The sequence below is a fragment of the Tenebrio molitor genome, chromosome 3 (genome assembly GCF_963966145.1).
Source record: "Tenebrio molitor chromosome 3, icTenMoli1.1, whole genome shotgun sequence".
In the NCBI taxonomy this organism is placed as follows: domain Eukaryota; kingdom Metazoa; phylum Arthropoda; class Insecta; order Coleoptera; family Tenebrionidae; genus Tenebrio; species Tenebrio molitor.
In genome coordinates, this window is record NC_091048.1 from 8,034,778 (window position 1) to 8,053,298 (window position 18,521).

General features: G+C 37.5%; 1 protein-coding gene and 1 long non-coding RNA gene across 3 annotated transcripts in view; one reads left to right on the plus strand and one right to left on the minus strand.

The window, feature by feature from the left end:
- Window positions 1-18,521, minus strand: part of ed (echinoid) — a 95,462-nt gene that overhangs the window by 35,224 nt on the left and 41,717 nt on the right. Inside the window, exon 2 of the mRNA XM_069040844.1 lies at window positions 5,900-6,074. Within this exon, the coding sequence (XP_068896945.1) occupies window positions 5,900-6,074 (175 nt within the window). The remainder of the gene's footprint in view (window positions 1-5,899; window positions 6,075-18,521) is intronic.
- The window catches only part of LOC138125510 (uncharacterized), an 88,255-nt gene that overhangs the window by 23,090 nt on the left and 46,644 nt on the right, over window positions 1-18,521 (plus strand). The window contains exons 6-8 of one of the 2 annotated variants that reach the window (XR_011157476.1): window positions 15,320-15,692; window positions 15,749-16,180; window positions 16,230-17,708. The exons of the other annotated variant lie outside the window; for it this stretch is intronic. This is a non-coding gene — a long non-coding RNA (uncharacterized lncRNA). Of the gene's footprint in view, window positions 1-15,319; window positions 15,693-15,748; window positions 16,181-16,229; window positions 17,709-18,521 lie in introns of those variants that run through there. 2 annotated transcript variants of the gene reach the window in all.

An 18,521-nucleotide genomic window follows, 5' to 3' on the forward strand; every position in this document is an offset into this window, starting at 1 on the left:
GCGCGAAGGCGGAGCGATAAACCAGTGAAAAATCTGTAATGAAAACTGAAAACGTCGACTATTTTCGGTTTGTAGCGCCTATTTGAAGACTGATTTTCGTAGATATGACTCATGGAGTCATAGCCCATGAGAGAATCCGACACCATACGAGGCTCGTCTCTCTCAGATTTTTTTTGTTTTTTGTCTTCATTTTTTCATTGTTGATTATATTTTTTCAAGAAGAATTTCGTATTCAAAATAAAACAAACAAAGTGTTTTATTTTTCTTGAGATTAGGCGCAAGATGTGCTTTTAGTAGATTTTGTTTCAAACAATTGCAAAGAGCATTCAGTTTCAAATTATTTCTATTCCTGAAATGTTTTACATTTTAAGAAGGCTTCATTAGAATTCAAGACTTTCGAATTTTCTATTTTTCATTTTATTCATTTGTTACAAGATGTGTTCTCAATAGATTTTACAACTCCAAACATGAAAATAAATTAACTCTGCAAAGATTGAAATTACCTTAAAAATTTGAAATATTTCAGATAATTATTGTGTGATTTCTTAAATTTAATACAGGGTATTTCACGAGTGATAATGAGCCCGACGGAATTGAAAATGCAACCCACAATACATTTCCAAAGTTAACGTGGATTTTTATTTTTTGATGTAAAAAACATAAAACATAGTCAGCTGTGCAGTTTCGTAAATTTTGACATAAACGTCATTCGCTTGGTTAAATGAAATGTGACAAACCGAAGAGTTTTTGGGAAAATGTTTATTGTCTGCACAACGGCATCAGAAGCATTTTTATTACATAATTTTTATTTTATTATTACATTTTATTACATAGTTGAAATGTATTGTGGGTTGCATTTTCAATTCCGCCGGGCTCTTTATCACTCGTGAAATACTCTGTATAAGTATGTTGAAATAGATGATTGACAGTCCAACAAAGAAACCAGTTGTTAAATAATTTCTTACTAAAAATCTCAAGCGATTGTCTCGATATTCGTGGTGATATTAATTAATAAATTAGATAACAAAAAAATGTTGGTCGAATCTAGATGCATTATTATAAGCAAGGCAGCAAATTTGTTTAAGAAGTGATTATTTTTCTTGAGCCTTAAGAGCGAATTTTAAGCTAAAAATTAGAATTCTGGTAGTTACTCCTTGAGAAATCTGCTTACACTGCCTGTTATTAATAAAGAAAGCAAAAGAATAATTCCGTCGTGATCGATTATTGTCGACAATTCCAGTCGAACTCGTCTGCGACAATCCCCAACGCGAAAAAATTCGTCATGAATTATTAACTTTGGTAAGGAAGGCCCCGAAAAAAGTACAGGGTACGTATTATACGCAATTTTGCTTTGACGTGGCCAATTTGCGGCCTGACTTTAAATTTGCGGCGAACTTCTCGACTCCGGTTTTATCGACTCGGGTAAAAAAAGTTTTCCGTCCTACTTAACCTCCCGTTGACTCGGAGTGACCTATCTCCGACCTCGATTAGGCAAATAGTCCATATATTTCAGGTTTCGTGCGAATAGCTCCATCCGCTGTGGCCCAAATCGATGGACAATAGAGCGTGTTTATGCCCGGAATACTGCACGTTTCGAAAAATAGCCAGGTGATGCAAGAAATACGTGTCGATTTCGGTGAAAAGCCGCCAGAAACGAATCCGCATCGCATTAATTTCGCGCTTTTACACGCCGTTAAGCTCTTGCCTAGTGTAAAAGCTCGCAACACCGTGAAATTTTATAAATTCCCATTCAGAAAGCCTCTCCGCGTCTCGCTGATTTATCATCGAAAGTGAACATTTTTATCCCGGACGATTGAAAACGTTCGCGATAATGAAACTTATCGGGCCAATATCGCCAGTCGACGGAAAGAATACGCACATTTTGACGATTTTAGCAAAATCTCACAGTTTCCACCAAAGAAACAAGTGACGCACACTTGATTGTTTCTCCCGAGATTTTAGCTCGCTGTGAAAGATTTTAGCGTGTTGCGAACGATTTTAGCGTGTCGCCCGGGAATAAATGTATGTGGTACGCCTAAAGAAGTTTTCACTTCAAACATGGAAAACAGTATCAACTTGTAAGTTTTGCGTTGTTGGGCAACAGCGCCGCAACACCATGAGGGAATAATCACACCGACACCACGTTTTTCTTGCTTATTTAATTTAAGAAGTCCGGACCGACGTTGATGTTTCTTTCTTTCATGAAGGCTTCCGGTGTCGGTTGCATTGTATGAACCTCACGTTTCCCACCATTCATCAAGCACAATAGTCGACGTGAGATGTGTTGGAGTACAAAGCGCATACCCCCAGTTTGCGTTATTTTTAATAAAAATCACTATAAAAGGTGCATTGTGTCAAACATGTCGATTTAAGCTGAGACTACTCGTCTCGGTTTGACTGAGAACGAATGTTCCGTTGACATGGCTGGAGTGCTTGACGGCTCTCAAAAACCATTGTTAGATCTGGATTATTCGAGCCGTTATCTCCACCCGGAAAAATAGCGCGCCGTACAATTCTTCCTGCTGCAGCAGGAGCGCCGCGCCTCCCACTGCGTCGGCGGTATTTTTCCGAAACGGCGAAAATAACGCGTCGCGAAAATTTAAATATAGTGTTGACATTCAAGTATTAAGAGCGTCGTGTTAATTTAATCCCAAAGCTAATTTGTCATATTTAAAGTTAAAACACTGGAGGCAATTACGGGCTTAATAATTCCCATGGAAAATGTCCCGGCGTTACGTGTGAATGTGCAGGGCGAGCCTACCCCCTGCACGACTAATCCTTGCATGTTTTCTGCCTCGAAATATGATGCTGCAATTCTAGGCAAACTTTCGATAAACACCACCTGCTAATGCTAATCCAGATTAATGTTGGAACGGATTAGGACGGAATTCATAATTTTTTCAAATCGAAAAAACACTTTCTAATTATTTGCAACTGATCAATTATTACGAACGGCCCATCTGTTTTCGTTACTGGGACGAGGTCCTGTGCCCTTTCGGCGCTGTAAACAATTTAAGCTTCTCGAAAAAGTTTTAACGTAATGTCAAATGTCGCAGCTCCGCCGGTAGGTCAGGCTGGGTTAAAATGTCATTGGTAAATATTCAGGCCCATCCAGGACTTTAATAATTACCTACAAGATGGGGAAAATTGTTAACGCGAAAATCTGCAAAGGGCGTCAATGACGGATTTTTTTTTCGCGACCAGAACAAAACGAAGTGAGAGGCGTTCGATCCGCCACGGTTGGGTTTACTGACCGGTAAATCACAACCTTTCAATTTCCGAGCAAAAATTTCCTGCTAACTTGGCTTTGCAGCAATCTCGCAAAATCTTCTCTCTAAAATAAAATACAAAATTTAATCTAAAGTTTTAAGATCATTACTTAGACAATTAAAGTGGATTTGGCTTGAGGGCAGACTAAGTTTTAATCAAACCGGCGACTAAAAAGTCGATCAAATCCATTTAATTTTAATGTCATTAGCACTGATGTTTTTACTACAATCTGCTCATAAATATTCAAATGTGACATTATAATCAGCAGCTGGAACATATTTTAAATAATACAATTTAGGAAATTGTAACAATAAATTAGACGATAATAATCAACGTTAAGGTTATGTCGTTTACAAAAGAACCCTGCTGCTCGTTCTTAATCCTGACACCACAGTTCCAGACCTTGTAATTCTCACTCTTTGTTATGGTTTTATTATTTATGCTGCACCAATTAAATCGTACAAACACTACAAAGCTGGATAAATTATGACACAACGTTTCTCGCGACCAAAATTGGAACTGCAAAGTTCTTCCAATAAATTCAAATAAATTCCTGCTTCTTCTGCACATTCAATTTTTATCTTCCCAAAGTTTTTTGATGTTTTTAATCTTTGAACCTTGAACTTGGGTTTTGTTGGTTCATTCTTCGTGGACAGTTGTCTCATTTCTTTCACTTTCTAAAATAATCAAAATTATTGCTTTTCACTTTCTTCTATTCTTCTGGCCAAAATTTGATAATAATTTTTATAATTCTCCAAACATTCTGTTGAAGTATTTTTTTCATTAGTAACATCATATACGAGTATACTGACTGTACCTACAGAATCTTTTCTTCTTATTTCTTCAAGATTTGAAGAATTTTCTTCTTTGTTCATTTTCTTTTAATTTCAACATTCCTCCACTTTTGACAATTAGATGCAGTCTAATTCTTGAAATGTAATCTTCTTTATTCCTATATGTGAGGTGTAAGATGATTCTTCCTCAACATTAACATATTGGAAAAAATACATTTGTTAAATACCTCCCTAGAAAGTGAGTCTGTATCCATAGTTACCACTGAGTGAAGGTTTCTCTTTCGTTGACTTTACTTTCGCTCACTGTCTTTCGCTCACTAGTTTTCATTCACTCGTAAATTTTTCCAGTTCTTCCTGATAACGTAATTTTGATTTTCTGGTACCTCGTGGCACTTGGCTCTTCCAGGACATCATCAGGAACGTATACATATATAACTCTTCATCATCCATTTCCACAATTTCCACAACCACTTTATTAACGTTACAGAACTGTGTTTATTTTGTATTTTATTTTTTTCCATAGCAACAGATCCGTCCAAAAATGTGATTTATTTAAAATTTTGAATACAAAGTTACAGACTCAATTTCTAATGAAGTGTCGAACAAAACCAAATACAGCACTCGAGAGTAAAGCCGCTTTCGTTCACTTGAATTGCAGGTAATTCACGTGAACGAAAGTTTTGGCTTCCTCACTCTAACTGTAAATAACTATTGTTCAAAAAATCTGAAGGACTTTAAGAATGACATACATTTTTTAATTGCTGCCATTCTTCCACTTCCAAAAATTCGGGTATCATAATTCCAACCCCTTGCAACTCAGATCGTCATTTATCTAATTACAGCTGTACGAATCTCGTTGCTTCAGGGGAAACTTTTGTATTTGTCAAGTAAGTGACACCTCATTTCTCACCTTTTCAGTGTTCAAATTCGTCTTGAACGCACTTTAATTTTGACTATGTTGGTGCTTAAATAATTCTACCAGATTATAATGTAAATTGATTATTAAGTAACAACGGTCACGTCTCCTGTTATGGATAACAACATCTTCCGACCAGGAATGAACCGGAATTGATTAAATTTGAGCAAACTCCGGTTACACAATAATTTGCAAAGGCTCCCTAATCCTGGATCGATCGCTTTCACAAAAAAGGAATATCTAAAAATGTGTCACCCGATTGTTTTGCAAATAATCGTCACAATCAAATCATCTAATTAGAAATTCAAATTTAACAATCGGGAATTCGTGCTTGTCGTGCAACGATATAATATTGTTATGGTAATTAAGAAGCTGAACATTCGATAAACTGTGCCTCGTAAATTGCACCAAATGCATTTATCTAGAAAGTGCAGGATTAGAAACGTAGCAATCTGGAAATAATTGCAGTATTATTTAATACGAGTGTTTTCTGTGAAGTCTGAAATACTTATTATTATTGTTACCGTTTCAGGTTTAATCAATTTGAGTCACGTTTATGGAGAGGTTGACTCGAAAAATGCTTTCACTAGTTTTTCAGCTTGTTTGGAGCTTTCCGACCGCTGGCTGGTAGGATTCGCAAGCTTACACGAGCTTTAAGCAAAAATTTTATTCAAAGCTCGATGTAATTGCGCTCCACTTGAAAAAAACTATTGTTCCGGATTTGTTAAGAGCTGTGGAAAATTCAAAATGCGGAGAAATAATAATGAAGATTTAGGCGGCACCGTTATTAGATTCGGCTTCCCGAAGGATGAGTAGATAAGAATTTTTGTGGAGAGATAAGACCCGCATTATTTAACGGTGCGAGATACAAGACGTAAGTGGCCTTGGGTGAGCGTACGAAAATAACAATAAATCTTACTTGTAGTTGTTATCCAGAGGAACGTTTCCTATGGCCACATTATCGTGCGTCTGCTTGTTGTTTTTCGTCCAATAATATGTCAGGGTCTCTCTGGAGTTGTGGGGTGAAAATCGGCATTCCAGCGTGACGTCTTGTCCTTCTCTGGTGTCCTTAATTTCGTCGGTGAGGATTATGTCTGAAAAATTGAAACAGGATTGATGAAATCGGGCAGGAAGCGATCGCGCCGCAAAAAGGGAAAGGACAAAAAGCGGGAAGGATGCGTTCGGCGGCGAAAGATTGGCCGCCGCGGCGGTTTTTTTATTATTTCCCTAGGCCGCATTAATCAGGAAGGCCCGTTAACAAAGTGAAAAATCCATCCGATACGTTCCCACAAACAAATGAATTTAATTTTGAATGTCGACGGGCATTTTTCAGGAGCGTCTGAAAAAGCTGAAAGCACGCGTTGATTTTGCGGTCGAGCGACCGAGAAGGACCTTAATCAGAAACACGTGACGATTGAAAAACAAATCAATCTTATATCGAGCAATGGCAACACGAATTTCACGCTCCACCGGAGCCGAATGCAATGGATTTTCTTCGTCTATAAATATGAATGAGCCGTTTGCAATCATGAGCCCACCGAAAAAAGCGACCAGAGGAAGTGAAAAACTAGCCCGGAGTGAATCACGGATTTTCTCCGGGTTCGATGGCACTTAATTTTCGCCAAGTGCGCCTCTCTAAACTTCACAACTCGATAACAACCTCGCCTCGTCCTAATAAAAAAAACTCCTCAACTTAATAATAAATTATTTGGGGAAACTTCCAACTACGAGCATCGGAATAGTGGAGAGGAGCCTGTTTAATATTCAAGATGATCCCGCCGTATTTATTAGAGCAGTGGAACGAAACGAGTTTTAAAATATGTCGCCGCGTTCTCTTGAAAATTTCAAGTCCCCGATGCGACCGCGGCGTACCATTTTTCCGAACAAAAAAATTAAATTTATATATGACAGCAGAAATTTGCATTTCGCAGGAAAACAGCGGCGGAGACTGTAAATACGGGGGCGCGTTCTCTTATTTTTTTCCGATCTGGAGCCGCAGCGGGTCGTGCGTTCGTGACACGTTTCCACATGCTAAGACGAAATTTTTATCAACATCTGTTTAGATATTTATCTTGTGCAGAGTCGACGTCCCATACGAAGCCGCACTATCGCCCGGAAACATATTTTATGCCCTCCTGGCGCACTTGCCGCAACAATATTCCGCGGGAAATATAATCTTCACCGGTTGCTATCTACGAGTAATTCGCAACGTCCCCGTGGCGTACGGGGCGGGACTGAACAAATTTTTCCACCTTCCATTTATTTCCTATTTTCTTATTGAAAAATATCTAATGCATAAACAACACACACCTCTGCGGGTTCCACCACACAATTTAAATATTATTATTACATATACAGGGTGTATCTGAAATACGTGTGTTAATTTTAACCAGTGGACAAACTCGCCAATTCATGAAACTTTTCTCTATAACATTTTGCAAAATTCGCAAAAGTTTTCAAAAATTTTTTGCCCCCCATTTTTTCCCAAACGAGTCGTTTTGTGTGATTAACTAGTCTGTATTTTTTTTTGTAACCATGAGAATTCTATCACAACAGAAAATTTTCGCCCTTCCCTTACCTACAGGTACACACTTTGATGGCTAATTTATTCTAAATTTTAAATCAATTTGTAATGCTTTTTCGTAAAAATGTTACAGAGAAGAGTCTCATAAATTGGCGAGTTCTTCCACTGGTTAAAATTAACCCATGTACTTTAGATACCCCCTGTATATAAGAATAAATTATTTATTTGCCCTCTGAGCTTTCGGATTCCTGATTACAAACATAAAAATAACGATTCCAAAAATTAACATTTTTTTCTTATCTCCCTATCTTTTTCTATCCTTTCTCTCCTCTTTCATATCTCTTTCATCCATCTCATCTCCCTTCCGTCTTCATTCTGTATTTCTCCCATTTTTCCTTTCTCTCTCTCTCTCCCTTTCATTCCACATGTGCTCAGTTATCTCTCTCCTCATAGCACATTGTGCACCTTCTTTCCTCTTCTTCTATCTCTCTCCCCCAGGTACTCCGAAATTTCCTCTGTCATACACCCTCATACTTTCTGTTGTATCTGTATTTTCCCCTTCTTTCTTGCTTGTCTGTGCCTTTTTCCCTTTCGCTCAGCTTTGCTGCATCCATCTTTCTTTTGCTTTCTCCACTTCACTTCATTGATATACCCGTTTCTCTGATAATATGTCTCTCTCTCCTTCTTCTCCGTGTTTTTTCTTTTCTCTCCAGCATTCGATTGGTACTCTGCACTCTTCCCTTCCGTTCATTTTTTCTTCAAACTTTGTCGCTCTCTTTCCCTATTAGCCTATTATTCCTCTTACACTCTTCCCTCACTATATAAGCTGGCGTTTCTCTGTCCACTCCTAGCACCCCTCTCAAATATTTTTCTTGCACTTTCTCTACCTCTTCTTGTTCCTTCCATACTCTCTATCATGCTGTCAAACATGATCATTCTCGTCCTGAAATCACCTCCCCACTCATTCCCCAGACACATTCCATTAACTTATTTGCTTTCCTCACTATCTCTCTGATATGTGCCTTATCCGTGGTTCTTTCATTTAAAATTTAAATATTATTATTTCCACCAAACTAAGATTTTATTTAAGACAGCTTAAACTTAATTTACGCTAACATACATTGTCACAAGTGTTTAATATATAGTTTATTTAAGTATCCAAAACCGTTGTTAAAGTTCAAGGTTCGGCTCTGACAACCATCTATAAAATCTAAAAAATACTGAAGTAATAGTATATTATTCAACGAGCGGGTAATGATGACTGTTACTCATGAAGATAATTCATCCAAGTGAGTAATAGCCATTATCCGCGAGTAGAATACTATACTTTTTCTACGACTATGAATAGAAACTGATAAATAAGTTTCATGATTGTTTATTAGGTTTAAATTACTTATAATTAACAATTTTAAAAGAAATTGAAACAATTCTCTTAGTCTTATCTTATATTTAATTGCTTTTTACCTTTTTATTAGTAGTATGTAATTTCTTTTCTTTTTTTTATGAATACTGAATTAAGATATAATGTGATTTAGTTTTTCATTTTTAAAATATGTATCTCCTTTTCTTTTATATTTTTGTTATTTTCGTTGAAATTTTGTCATAATCATAATCTTTTTTCAAACTGAAGAATTTTCATTTGGTTTTGGTCCAACTTATTTAAACAAAAACCGATGTACTAATAGGTTGCTGCCATTACGAGCCTGACTACTGACATTTTTTAAAACAATTTAACCAACTCGACTAAAAAGGAAAACCCAATTTTAGACGTGATTAAAGAATTTAAAAAATATGTCGGATGCACACGCAGCAAAAAGTTGTTTTCGTTTTCGGAGAAACTAGCTGCGTTGGAGATCTGGTAATGACGTGGGCAAATTGGTATTTAATGACCCCACAATTACGTTTCCAAAGATACAAAGCCGGCCCAGCCGATCTCAATCACTCGGTATATTGACTGACCATTTGTCGAATTTTTTGCCTATTTCGGCCGTGCAGGAGATATCGATGGCGCGATATTGATTCACCCCTAACTCCTGGGGCGATCCGACACAACAAGAGTCGTTACATTTAATTTCACCCCCTAGATCACGTTAATCACGCCACTAAAATGACATTCAGTGGACATGCCGGAGATAAATTCGCAGCTGACTTGCCCATTCGAGCTGTTCGGTGTATTTTTCCTCCAATCAGTTTATAGTGAAGGCACGCCACGTAATACCGCGAATCGGGTGTTAGTTTTCCACCCCCACGACGCGGGATTTTCACTTTTCCGAAGACAGTGAGTACGACCGCTCCCGTTATCTCGTACACACCGACATTAATCATCCGTAAAGAGCGCCATTACCGATAATTTATTGCGATCCCGGAAAAAATGAGTTATGACAGCCGCCCTTAATGTTTATTAGGGAGATTAGCGCATCGAAAGGCCAATGGAATCGGTCGAGTGTCTTCGTAAGTGGGTCAGCCGTGATTCGTTTTTAATTCTCCATTTGCGTGGTTCGGGATTTACAGGATGCTAAATAATTCAGGTAAGGGTTGTTTGAACCGAATGTATAGCCGGCATTAGCCCCCATTAGGCGGCCGAAATCATAAAAATGGCGTAATCGGGCCAATTGCAAGCACAGCTAATAAGTTTAGACGGGGCGAAAAAATCCTCCGAGGCGCAACAAGGATGGCAACCTGTTGAATTCCAAGAACCCCCATCAAACGTGACAAGTCGCTGAATAAATTTATAATCTGGTGGGGCATTAGTATTCTTCGGCATGTTGGTAACAATTATGTATTCTTTTCATCCCTTGTGCGTGTCTACGTCTTGAAATTCCAAACTTATTCCTGCTTGCCGTACGTGGAGGCGGTATTAAGCGTTCGGAAGCGCTCATGCGGGTACAGTTTGCTGAAGAAATTTGATACCCAGTTAGAGAATTTGGAAAAATGGCGAAGTCGACCGGTTCTTGAGCCATTGTTTCGAATTAAACCTGTACTTTCCTCTTTTGGCTTCCATCATAGCCTGCGCTAATGTTTCCATTACCAGTTACATAGTTCTAGGACATTCTTCGACTGCATCGGACACTTAATTTAGAACCGAGATCAACATAAATACTGACAACTATAATTCAGCTCTCCCCGAGGCTCTACCTACCCCATTTGTATAATTAATTCGCTTTTGATGATATGAAACTCGGTGGAAAGCAGCGAAAGCCCAGTTATTAAAACGGACTGATATGTAAATGATTACTTGAAGTTTATGGCGTGGTTTACACGTTTCGGCCGAAAAAATCCATCGCTCCAGCGTGTTCGAATCAAAGACATCCAATATTGACCGTCCCAGTAATCAGAGTGAACACATAGTGCTCAGTAATTAAATTCGAATCTATATAAGCAAATTTGTACGTGGAGCGTACAATAACGGAGAGATTAGAAAACCCATCACTATCACTGTGTCTGGGAGGAACCCCGTGGTGAAACGTTAATTTTGCAACTAAATTGACTGCATTCAAATAAGTTGAGGATTCGATTGATCGGGGATTAATATGATTTGCAGGAATGTTTCGGGAGAAAAGTTTGATTGGGTTGGGTTTAACCGGAGTCAATTGACAGGTTGGTAATTTTTAATAAATTAACGGGGGAAGAGAACGGTTTTCAATCAATTCCCGATCCAAAAATAACAGGTGGCGGTAAATTATTCCGGAACACAACAAAGCCGTTGATTATTTCCCCCGACTGTATTAACCAATAATTTTGTATAATTACGTTGTCCCGATAAATCGCAAACTCTACAACAATTTTAATTATTTACACCAAAATTTTCCGATGATTTTTTAAATTTTTATCATATCTCTTTCATTTATAATCTACCACAAACTTTTATTTCATTTGATTCTTTTCACTTCTTTTAGCCGTTTTCCTCTTTTCTTCTCAAGCACTCTACGATTCTATAGCCGGCGCGGCGAACCAGTGGGGTAGTCACGTGACGTCATGAAAAGCCTGATTTATACTGCCTCGCCAGCAACTTGGGACTAATGGAACTCTTTAAGAGGAGATTCCTGTATCTGGAATACTCATGTAAAGGGTAGTAGATTTTATTTATCCTGATTCCACTGTATTTTTACCATTGACTGAAATTTTTCATTATTTTTTGCACGTGATATGGTCCAAACAAACAAAATATTTATTACAGTTGAACGTACTTAATATTTCCAATAACTTTATATGCTCTGGGAGTACGACATCGTACAAAAGCGCTTGTACAGGTGAAGTAATTACGTATTGTCTAGAGTGACGGTTTGTCGCATGTATATTACATCAACAGATGTCGTAATGAATTCGAATAGTTTTAAAGGTATGAGAATCGAACGTAATTAAGTGCAGGTCACGAAGTAAGCATTACCTTCTACATATCAATTTAATTTGATTCCGTTCGCTCTTAGTTGGATATAGAACGGACGATAATGGCGCAGGATCGATAGAGAAATAAAATCCTTTATGCTTGTGTAAATGTATAAAACAGTCGAATAAACGCAAGAACAAGCAACGTTTGTGTACAGAGCTGAATGTGTCAACAGAAAAGACAATGCCGTAATACACCTTGACATTTGAACACGAATTTGTGCTTTATGCTTTATTTATGGCGAAACACTTAAACGTCACTGCATTATCTATGCCTCACTAATCTTTGATCCTACGGTTCCCGACCAGCAATGGCTGTCTCATCCATATGAACACTAATACCGGATGAACCGTTACGAAAGTGCAACCGTAAGAGGATAGAGTTGGTGACCCAACGGAATAAGAAGCACTGAAGCGGTTGTCTCGGCATCAAACTATCTTAATATCGTTGGATATTGATAAAAGTTAATTTTTTATCGGAGGAAGATGCTACTTTCTACAAATTGACCGTTGGGAAAATCGCTTTTCGATACTGTAATGGTACTTCAACTGATTAAATGGTCTTGAATGCTGTCAAGAATGCTCGTACTACTTGGACTACTTTATGATACTTCGTATCACTGGTTCAGAAACTGCGGGCTCCAGGTGAAAAATTGTACTTAACATTAAATCTTTCTTTCAAGGAAAAACGTTGCTTATTAATTTATTAATTACTGACTGAAAACTAAGTGAACAATGAAAAAAATAGGTGTCCGTCACAATACCTACTTCTTTTCTAGAAGGATCATCGAGTTTCCAAGTTTCGGAACCACTGCACGACGTCCCACCCGATATTGCTCAAGATCTATTTATAACGTAATACTATTATAATCTAATATAATTACAAGAAGGGTAATTTTTCAATAATGTATAACAAGAAATGAACGTTTTTAAATGATACGTAACGTTTTCCGATACTCGTATAAGATATTCAACATATCGATTTCCCAAGTCTATTTATAATAACCTTATACATATAAAGTGGAAAATAAAATTAACTATTTATTATTATGTAATAAGTAACATGTTAACAAATGGATATTCTAAAACTCCGCTAAAAATATCGACGGCGCTTTGTTGTAATTTCCGTTATCAAGTCGCTGAATTTTTCTAAATATATTGCAAGTATTAACACATCTTTTAGATTCTTTTTATATTTCGTATAACAGAATTTTTCAATTTAATCCTTTATAAATCGTATTTGTAAGACAATAGACAAACACAATTTTCTAAATTTATAATAATGCCTGAATAATGTTAACGTATTTAATGTACGACTTTATTGTGATCGAACGATAATGACCCAGTTTTCTGATACGTTACTATAGAAATAATCCCCTAGGGCATCATCTTTAAATAACAGGCTCTAGGGCGTTAAAACTTCTTTATTGCTTATTTACGAGCAGGTTTTATGTATTTGCAAACAACTTTTGACAGATTGGTATAAATTAATCAAATTACATATTATCAATCCAAAATGACACGAAACTAGTCGGACATTAAACGTTGAAGGCACCACGGGTGTTATAATGATGATACGGCGTGCTCCCCTCGAACCAGAGGACCTCGCGCGTTATCAACGTTGTAACACACTTGGTACCTTAATATTACATTATTACACCACATATTTTCAACTAATCAAATGTTGTTGATTAAATATTAACCTAAAATATACCTGTTAAGTTCAACTGACAGATGTTCGTAAAATTCTTGAAAATAATGACTCTGCAAGATATTCCACTGGATTTTCGTAGATTTAAGAGTTAAAACGTATATGTATAGTATTTGTACCTTCTTCCTTAGTACTCTTTCAGTACATATTTGGTATAAACAAAACATTTAACAGTTGGTTTCTGAGGTCTACTGATTCTATTTTTTTTTAACTTGCGTATTCAAAAATACAGCAAACTTGTTTATTCAAAGTTAAACAAACTCGGTAAAAATCTAAAAATATTGTAAGATCGTAGGAATGACCTGCATCTAATGAAATGAAAAACTCTTGGGGGTTTTATTCAGTAGGAAAAATATCTAGTTTAATTAGAGATATGAAAACATAGAGCTTTTGTAGTTACATACTAAGCATTTTAAATATTTAAAAATACATACTTTCTTGTAGAACTCAGAAAGTCCCTTAGAAAGTAAAAAATGTCTGTGTATAAATTGTTACAAATTGTTGTTCGTGATAACTAAAGGGTTATATCGGTGTTCATTTAAATTGCTCCTCCTCCAATGATTGACGTGTCGATTGTGAACGCACCACGGATTACAGATCACGGATCAGCTCTTTCAGTCTAACCTCACTTTTTGCGTTGTTTGTGTTTTTACTCTGCAGACTCACGAATGGTGCGTTCACAGTCGACTCTTCAATGCCAGGTTTGAGGAGAAATTTAAATGAACACCCGATATGACAAGCTACTGAAAGCGAATAACATTGTTCAGTTTACCTTGCAAATATCACACAAAAAATTTCAACAGTACAGTAAAGGGTGTTTTTTTAAATTTAGCGTCGAAGTAGGAGTTGGAGAGTCGATTGAGATCGCACCACTCGTGTAAAAGCTGGTGCCCAATTCTTGAATCGATGGAATTAATTCTCATTGGAAAAATAGTCAAATTTTCTCATGAGAAATGCAAAAGTGTATTCTGGACTTATGTCAGACGGATTGTTCCACTATTAATCCGGAGAATTATATCACCTAGTGTTTATCATGGGAAAATAATTTTTTCGCGAGAAATTCGACTGTCAAATGTGACACTTTTGTTAATACATAATTGTGTTTGTAAAAGAAAAAAATTGAAGAATTCATTGCAATCCAAATAATGGTTGCCCAAGCACAAAGACTTTATTCTAAATTAGACCCGTTTGATCCAAATTGTCAACATATTGCATTTTTAAATTCTCATGTGAAATCATTTTCCAAACAGTTCAAGAATACAGATATGAGAACATTTTAAATTCCACTAGGAATTCATTATATATTCAGAATATTCCCAAACGAATATTTTCCAGTGATTTCAAGAATTGGGCCCCTGATCCGTGATCCGTAACCTGTATAGTGCGTTCACAATCGACAGTTCAACGCCTACTTCGACGCCAAATTTAAAAAAACACCCGTTATGTACAACTGCATCCATGGGAATGATTTCTTTACGAAAAATTAAGCAAATATGATGCGAATAAAATTTTTCTGTTGTGCGATTTTTTGGCATCGGAAGTTTAGTGTGGCTGCTCTTTAAAAACCCATCTTCACCAAAAACGTTATTCGTTATTTTGACGAACAAGGTCTCTCTTCTATGTGGTCGACGTTTGAAAGATCTCATCAAACATAAATGTTACCAAGTAGTTTATTTGAAAATATCAATTGCGTCAATAATTAGAAAATTATTTCAAAGGTGTTTCCAAATGGACTGGAAAATATTCTCCTTCAGCATCCTGCGGTGGAAGATGCTGCAGTCGTTGGAAAACCAGACGAACCGGCAGGAGAAATACCTACTGCTTTTGTGGTGAAACGACAAGACATAACTGAAGAACTTGTTCGCTATGTGTAGGGAATTTTTCTCTCAAACATAAATTTTAGATTATTGCATGGCAGTCTCTATTTCAGAGAGAATTTCTGTACAGAAGGAACTCCACGGACGGGTACGATTTGTTCAAGGAATTCCCAAAACTGCTACCGGAAAGGGAAAAATTCAGCACAACTCTTGTAAAGAAAAATTCTTTTTTGCAGACTTTTGGTTTTATAGTAGATTAATAAAATAAACACAGGTACTAATCTGGATTTATTTGCCAAAACCTTCGTCTAGTGATATTTGTTTTTAAAGCCTTCCACCATTCTCCTCAGCCTGTCGCCTGTGCTTCAAGGGGATAAAGCTGACTGTTACGAGTTTCATTTTGTCTGCGCACCTCTCGATTTTGGCCAAAAAAATACAAACAATAAAACAACTGCCTGCTACATATTCAAGAATTTTGTTTTCAGAGAAGTTTGACTTCTTATTTTTAACAACAAACGCCAAAGCCCATTCTCTTTCTCCGTTTTAGACAGGCAAATCTACAACCCCAGCGTCTCTAATATCTTAAAGCATTATTAAGTCGGTTCTTTACGATGATCTTGTATTTTATTTGCAAGTCGAGTTCCTTACAGAACCACATTTGTGAATTGCAACAGAATAACAATGACAGTAGAGAAGCTTATAAATATTAATTATCAAATTTATTTATTTCTTCTCCACTTGTAACACGTTGTGGCTGAAAAGGTTTTAATTAAGAAACTAAATGAATTTGTATTAAGTTCTTTTGATTCAGATTTGGTAGAGAGATTGTGATCGTATTTAATTATATCCATCCTGTTGGAAGTGGAAGTGATCATTTCCTTCCCCGCTTTCTCTAACGACCACCAACAGATGGAGATCCGATGTTGGGCGACTATCGGCGGTCGTTAACTGGGAGGGCCGCTCGTCTCTATTCTTCAACCGTCAAAGCCATCGGAAACTCCAACGCTCGGTGAGTACACAAGCCTGACGCGCGACTCTCCAAGCGCCAACAACCGACCGGTTTGAAGAAATCGACGTTGCCACATCGCCGAGGTCAATGAAGCACCTGCCGTTCTTTTTACCGTCCGACGGGCCAACGATTTCGAGAATACGAAATGCGGCCCTCCACCCGGACGCTTCCACTTTACATGCAACGGAAAGAAAGAGTCTCCATCGATGGGGATTTTTATTAAAAAGCGGTCGATGACGAAACGGCAACCGGGCACCGGTTGCAGGGTCAGGATAGGTGTAGAACGGCTCCAGGTCAACAACATCTGATCCTCGCAGGCTCCCGACGGGCCCAGCACGCTCTCCTCGTTTCCATCTTGCCAACGCTCACCCATTTTACGCCCATTGTTCTGATCTGTATCGCAGAACTGAGCATCGGGGAATGGATTGGATTTGGTCGCTGTTGCTCATTAGGTGGATTAGCTGGGCTGGTGGGCGCATTGAAGAAGACATGTTGGTGCGTTTTCAGGCCATGTCATAGTTACATGACGTACCAGCTTGTAATAATGTTAATTTGTGAAGTGCCAGCGGGTGGATGTGAAGCACAAAACCGGTCAAAATTTCGACTACATGTGTGGGTTGCAAACCGGCAAAAAAATTGTTTACAGTTTTTGGATAAATAATAGAGCTCCTCTCAACTCGACACGATCATTGTTTTCTAACTATCAGAGTTGGGAAAATGGAAAAAAAAACGGTTTTGGAGAGCTGTCAGATTAATAACTAGGTATGTGAAAAATTGGAACAAAATGATATAACCATACCTAATTATACTGTGAGGTGTAACAAATAATAAAACTTTATAATACCAATTAATTAATAAATACTAAATTGCCTTCTCAAAAAAAATATAATAAACGAGTCGATTTTTCACACGTTGATTGAGTAATTAACATTCTCTAAATATTTGTAACACAAACTACAGAAAATTGACAAAGAAAAATTGTAGACATTTTTCTGCGTGCATGCATTTCTGATTGATGCAAAATACAAAAAATAAAGAGAGATAATTAAATATAATTCTCGTCAGGACTAAGCTTTAAAAAATCTTAGATTGTGTGCAAAGACTTCTTCCTATCTGCAAATCGTTTTCTATCGAAAGAAAATATGACCAACAAAGTTATTCTTCAATATTTAAGACGATTTTTTGATTAAGCTCAAGTTGTTGATTTCTTTGCTTTCTCGTTGTTGCTGTGAATTTTACTTTTTGTTTTCATAATTTTATTTGATAAATAAATACAAGTTAGTAGAATTGCTTGTTTCCTTAAGAGTTATCTGTATCACTAGGCCAGAAACGGCACTTTTGCGAGTGTGTGGAAGGTTTGTGGGCCGAGGCGACAGCCGAGTACATACTCGCAAAACCGTTTCTGATTTTCTGCGACGCTTTATCGAGTCAAGAATATTGCTAATTTTTCTATCCAAGTTTAAGACACTTTTATTCGCTAAAGTAGAGAATATGCCAAGTACTAAATAATTTTAGTCTATTGTCGCGAAATTACGCGGAGGAGTTCTCCACCTCTTGGCACGTCTAAAGCCTCCACCGGTTGAAGAACGAACCGATGCTCGCAAAATCGATACCTCCTATGAAGTGATAAAAATTGCAAACACCTCTCTTAATCCTCCCGTTTGCATCCACCCTCGTTGACTCAATTTAAAGTTGGCGCAACACACATTAATAACACGAGCCCACCACGAGATACTTTCCATCATTCCCAAACTGTAATTAGTTTTACAGTCGCAACCGTACCCACCACGTATTATGTGGAACTTTTTTAATTCCGTCGTCGTGATAGCGACATTAGAATACGAGTGCCAACAAAAAAGGAACACAATTTCTCAAACCGCGGGACCTTTTGCGTCCTACCGGGCTCCTATCAGGCCAGATTTGTGATCCAACACCTGAAGTAATTACCGCCTCGACGCTTTGTGGTCGTCGCGTGATTTCATGTTTTCTATTCGAGATGGCAATTAGAGTTTTTTTGGGCCTTTTGAGCGCTTCCAGGTATGCATGATGGATTCGGCGTTTTTGTTCGAACGCCGTTTGTCTTGCCCGTTTCGT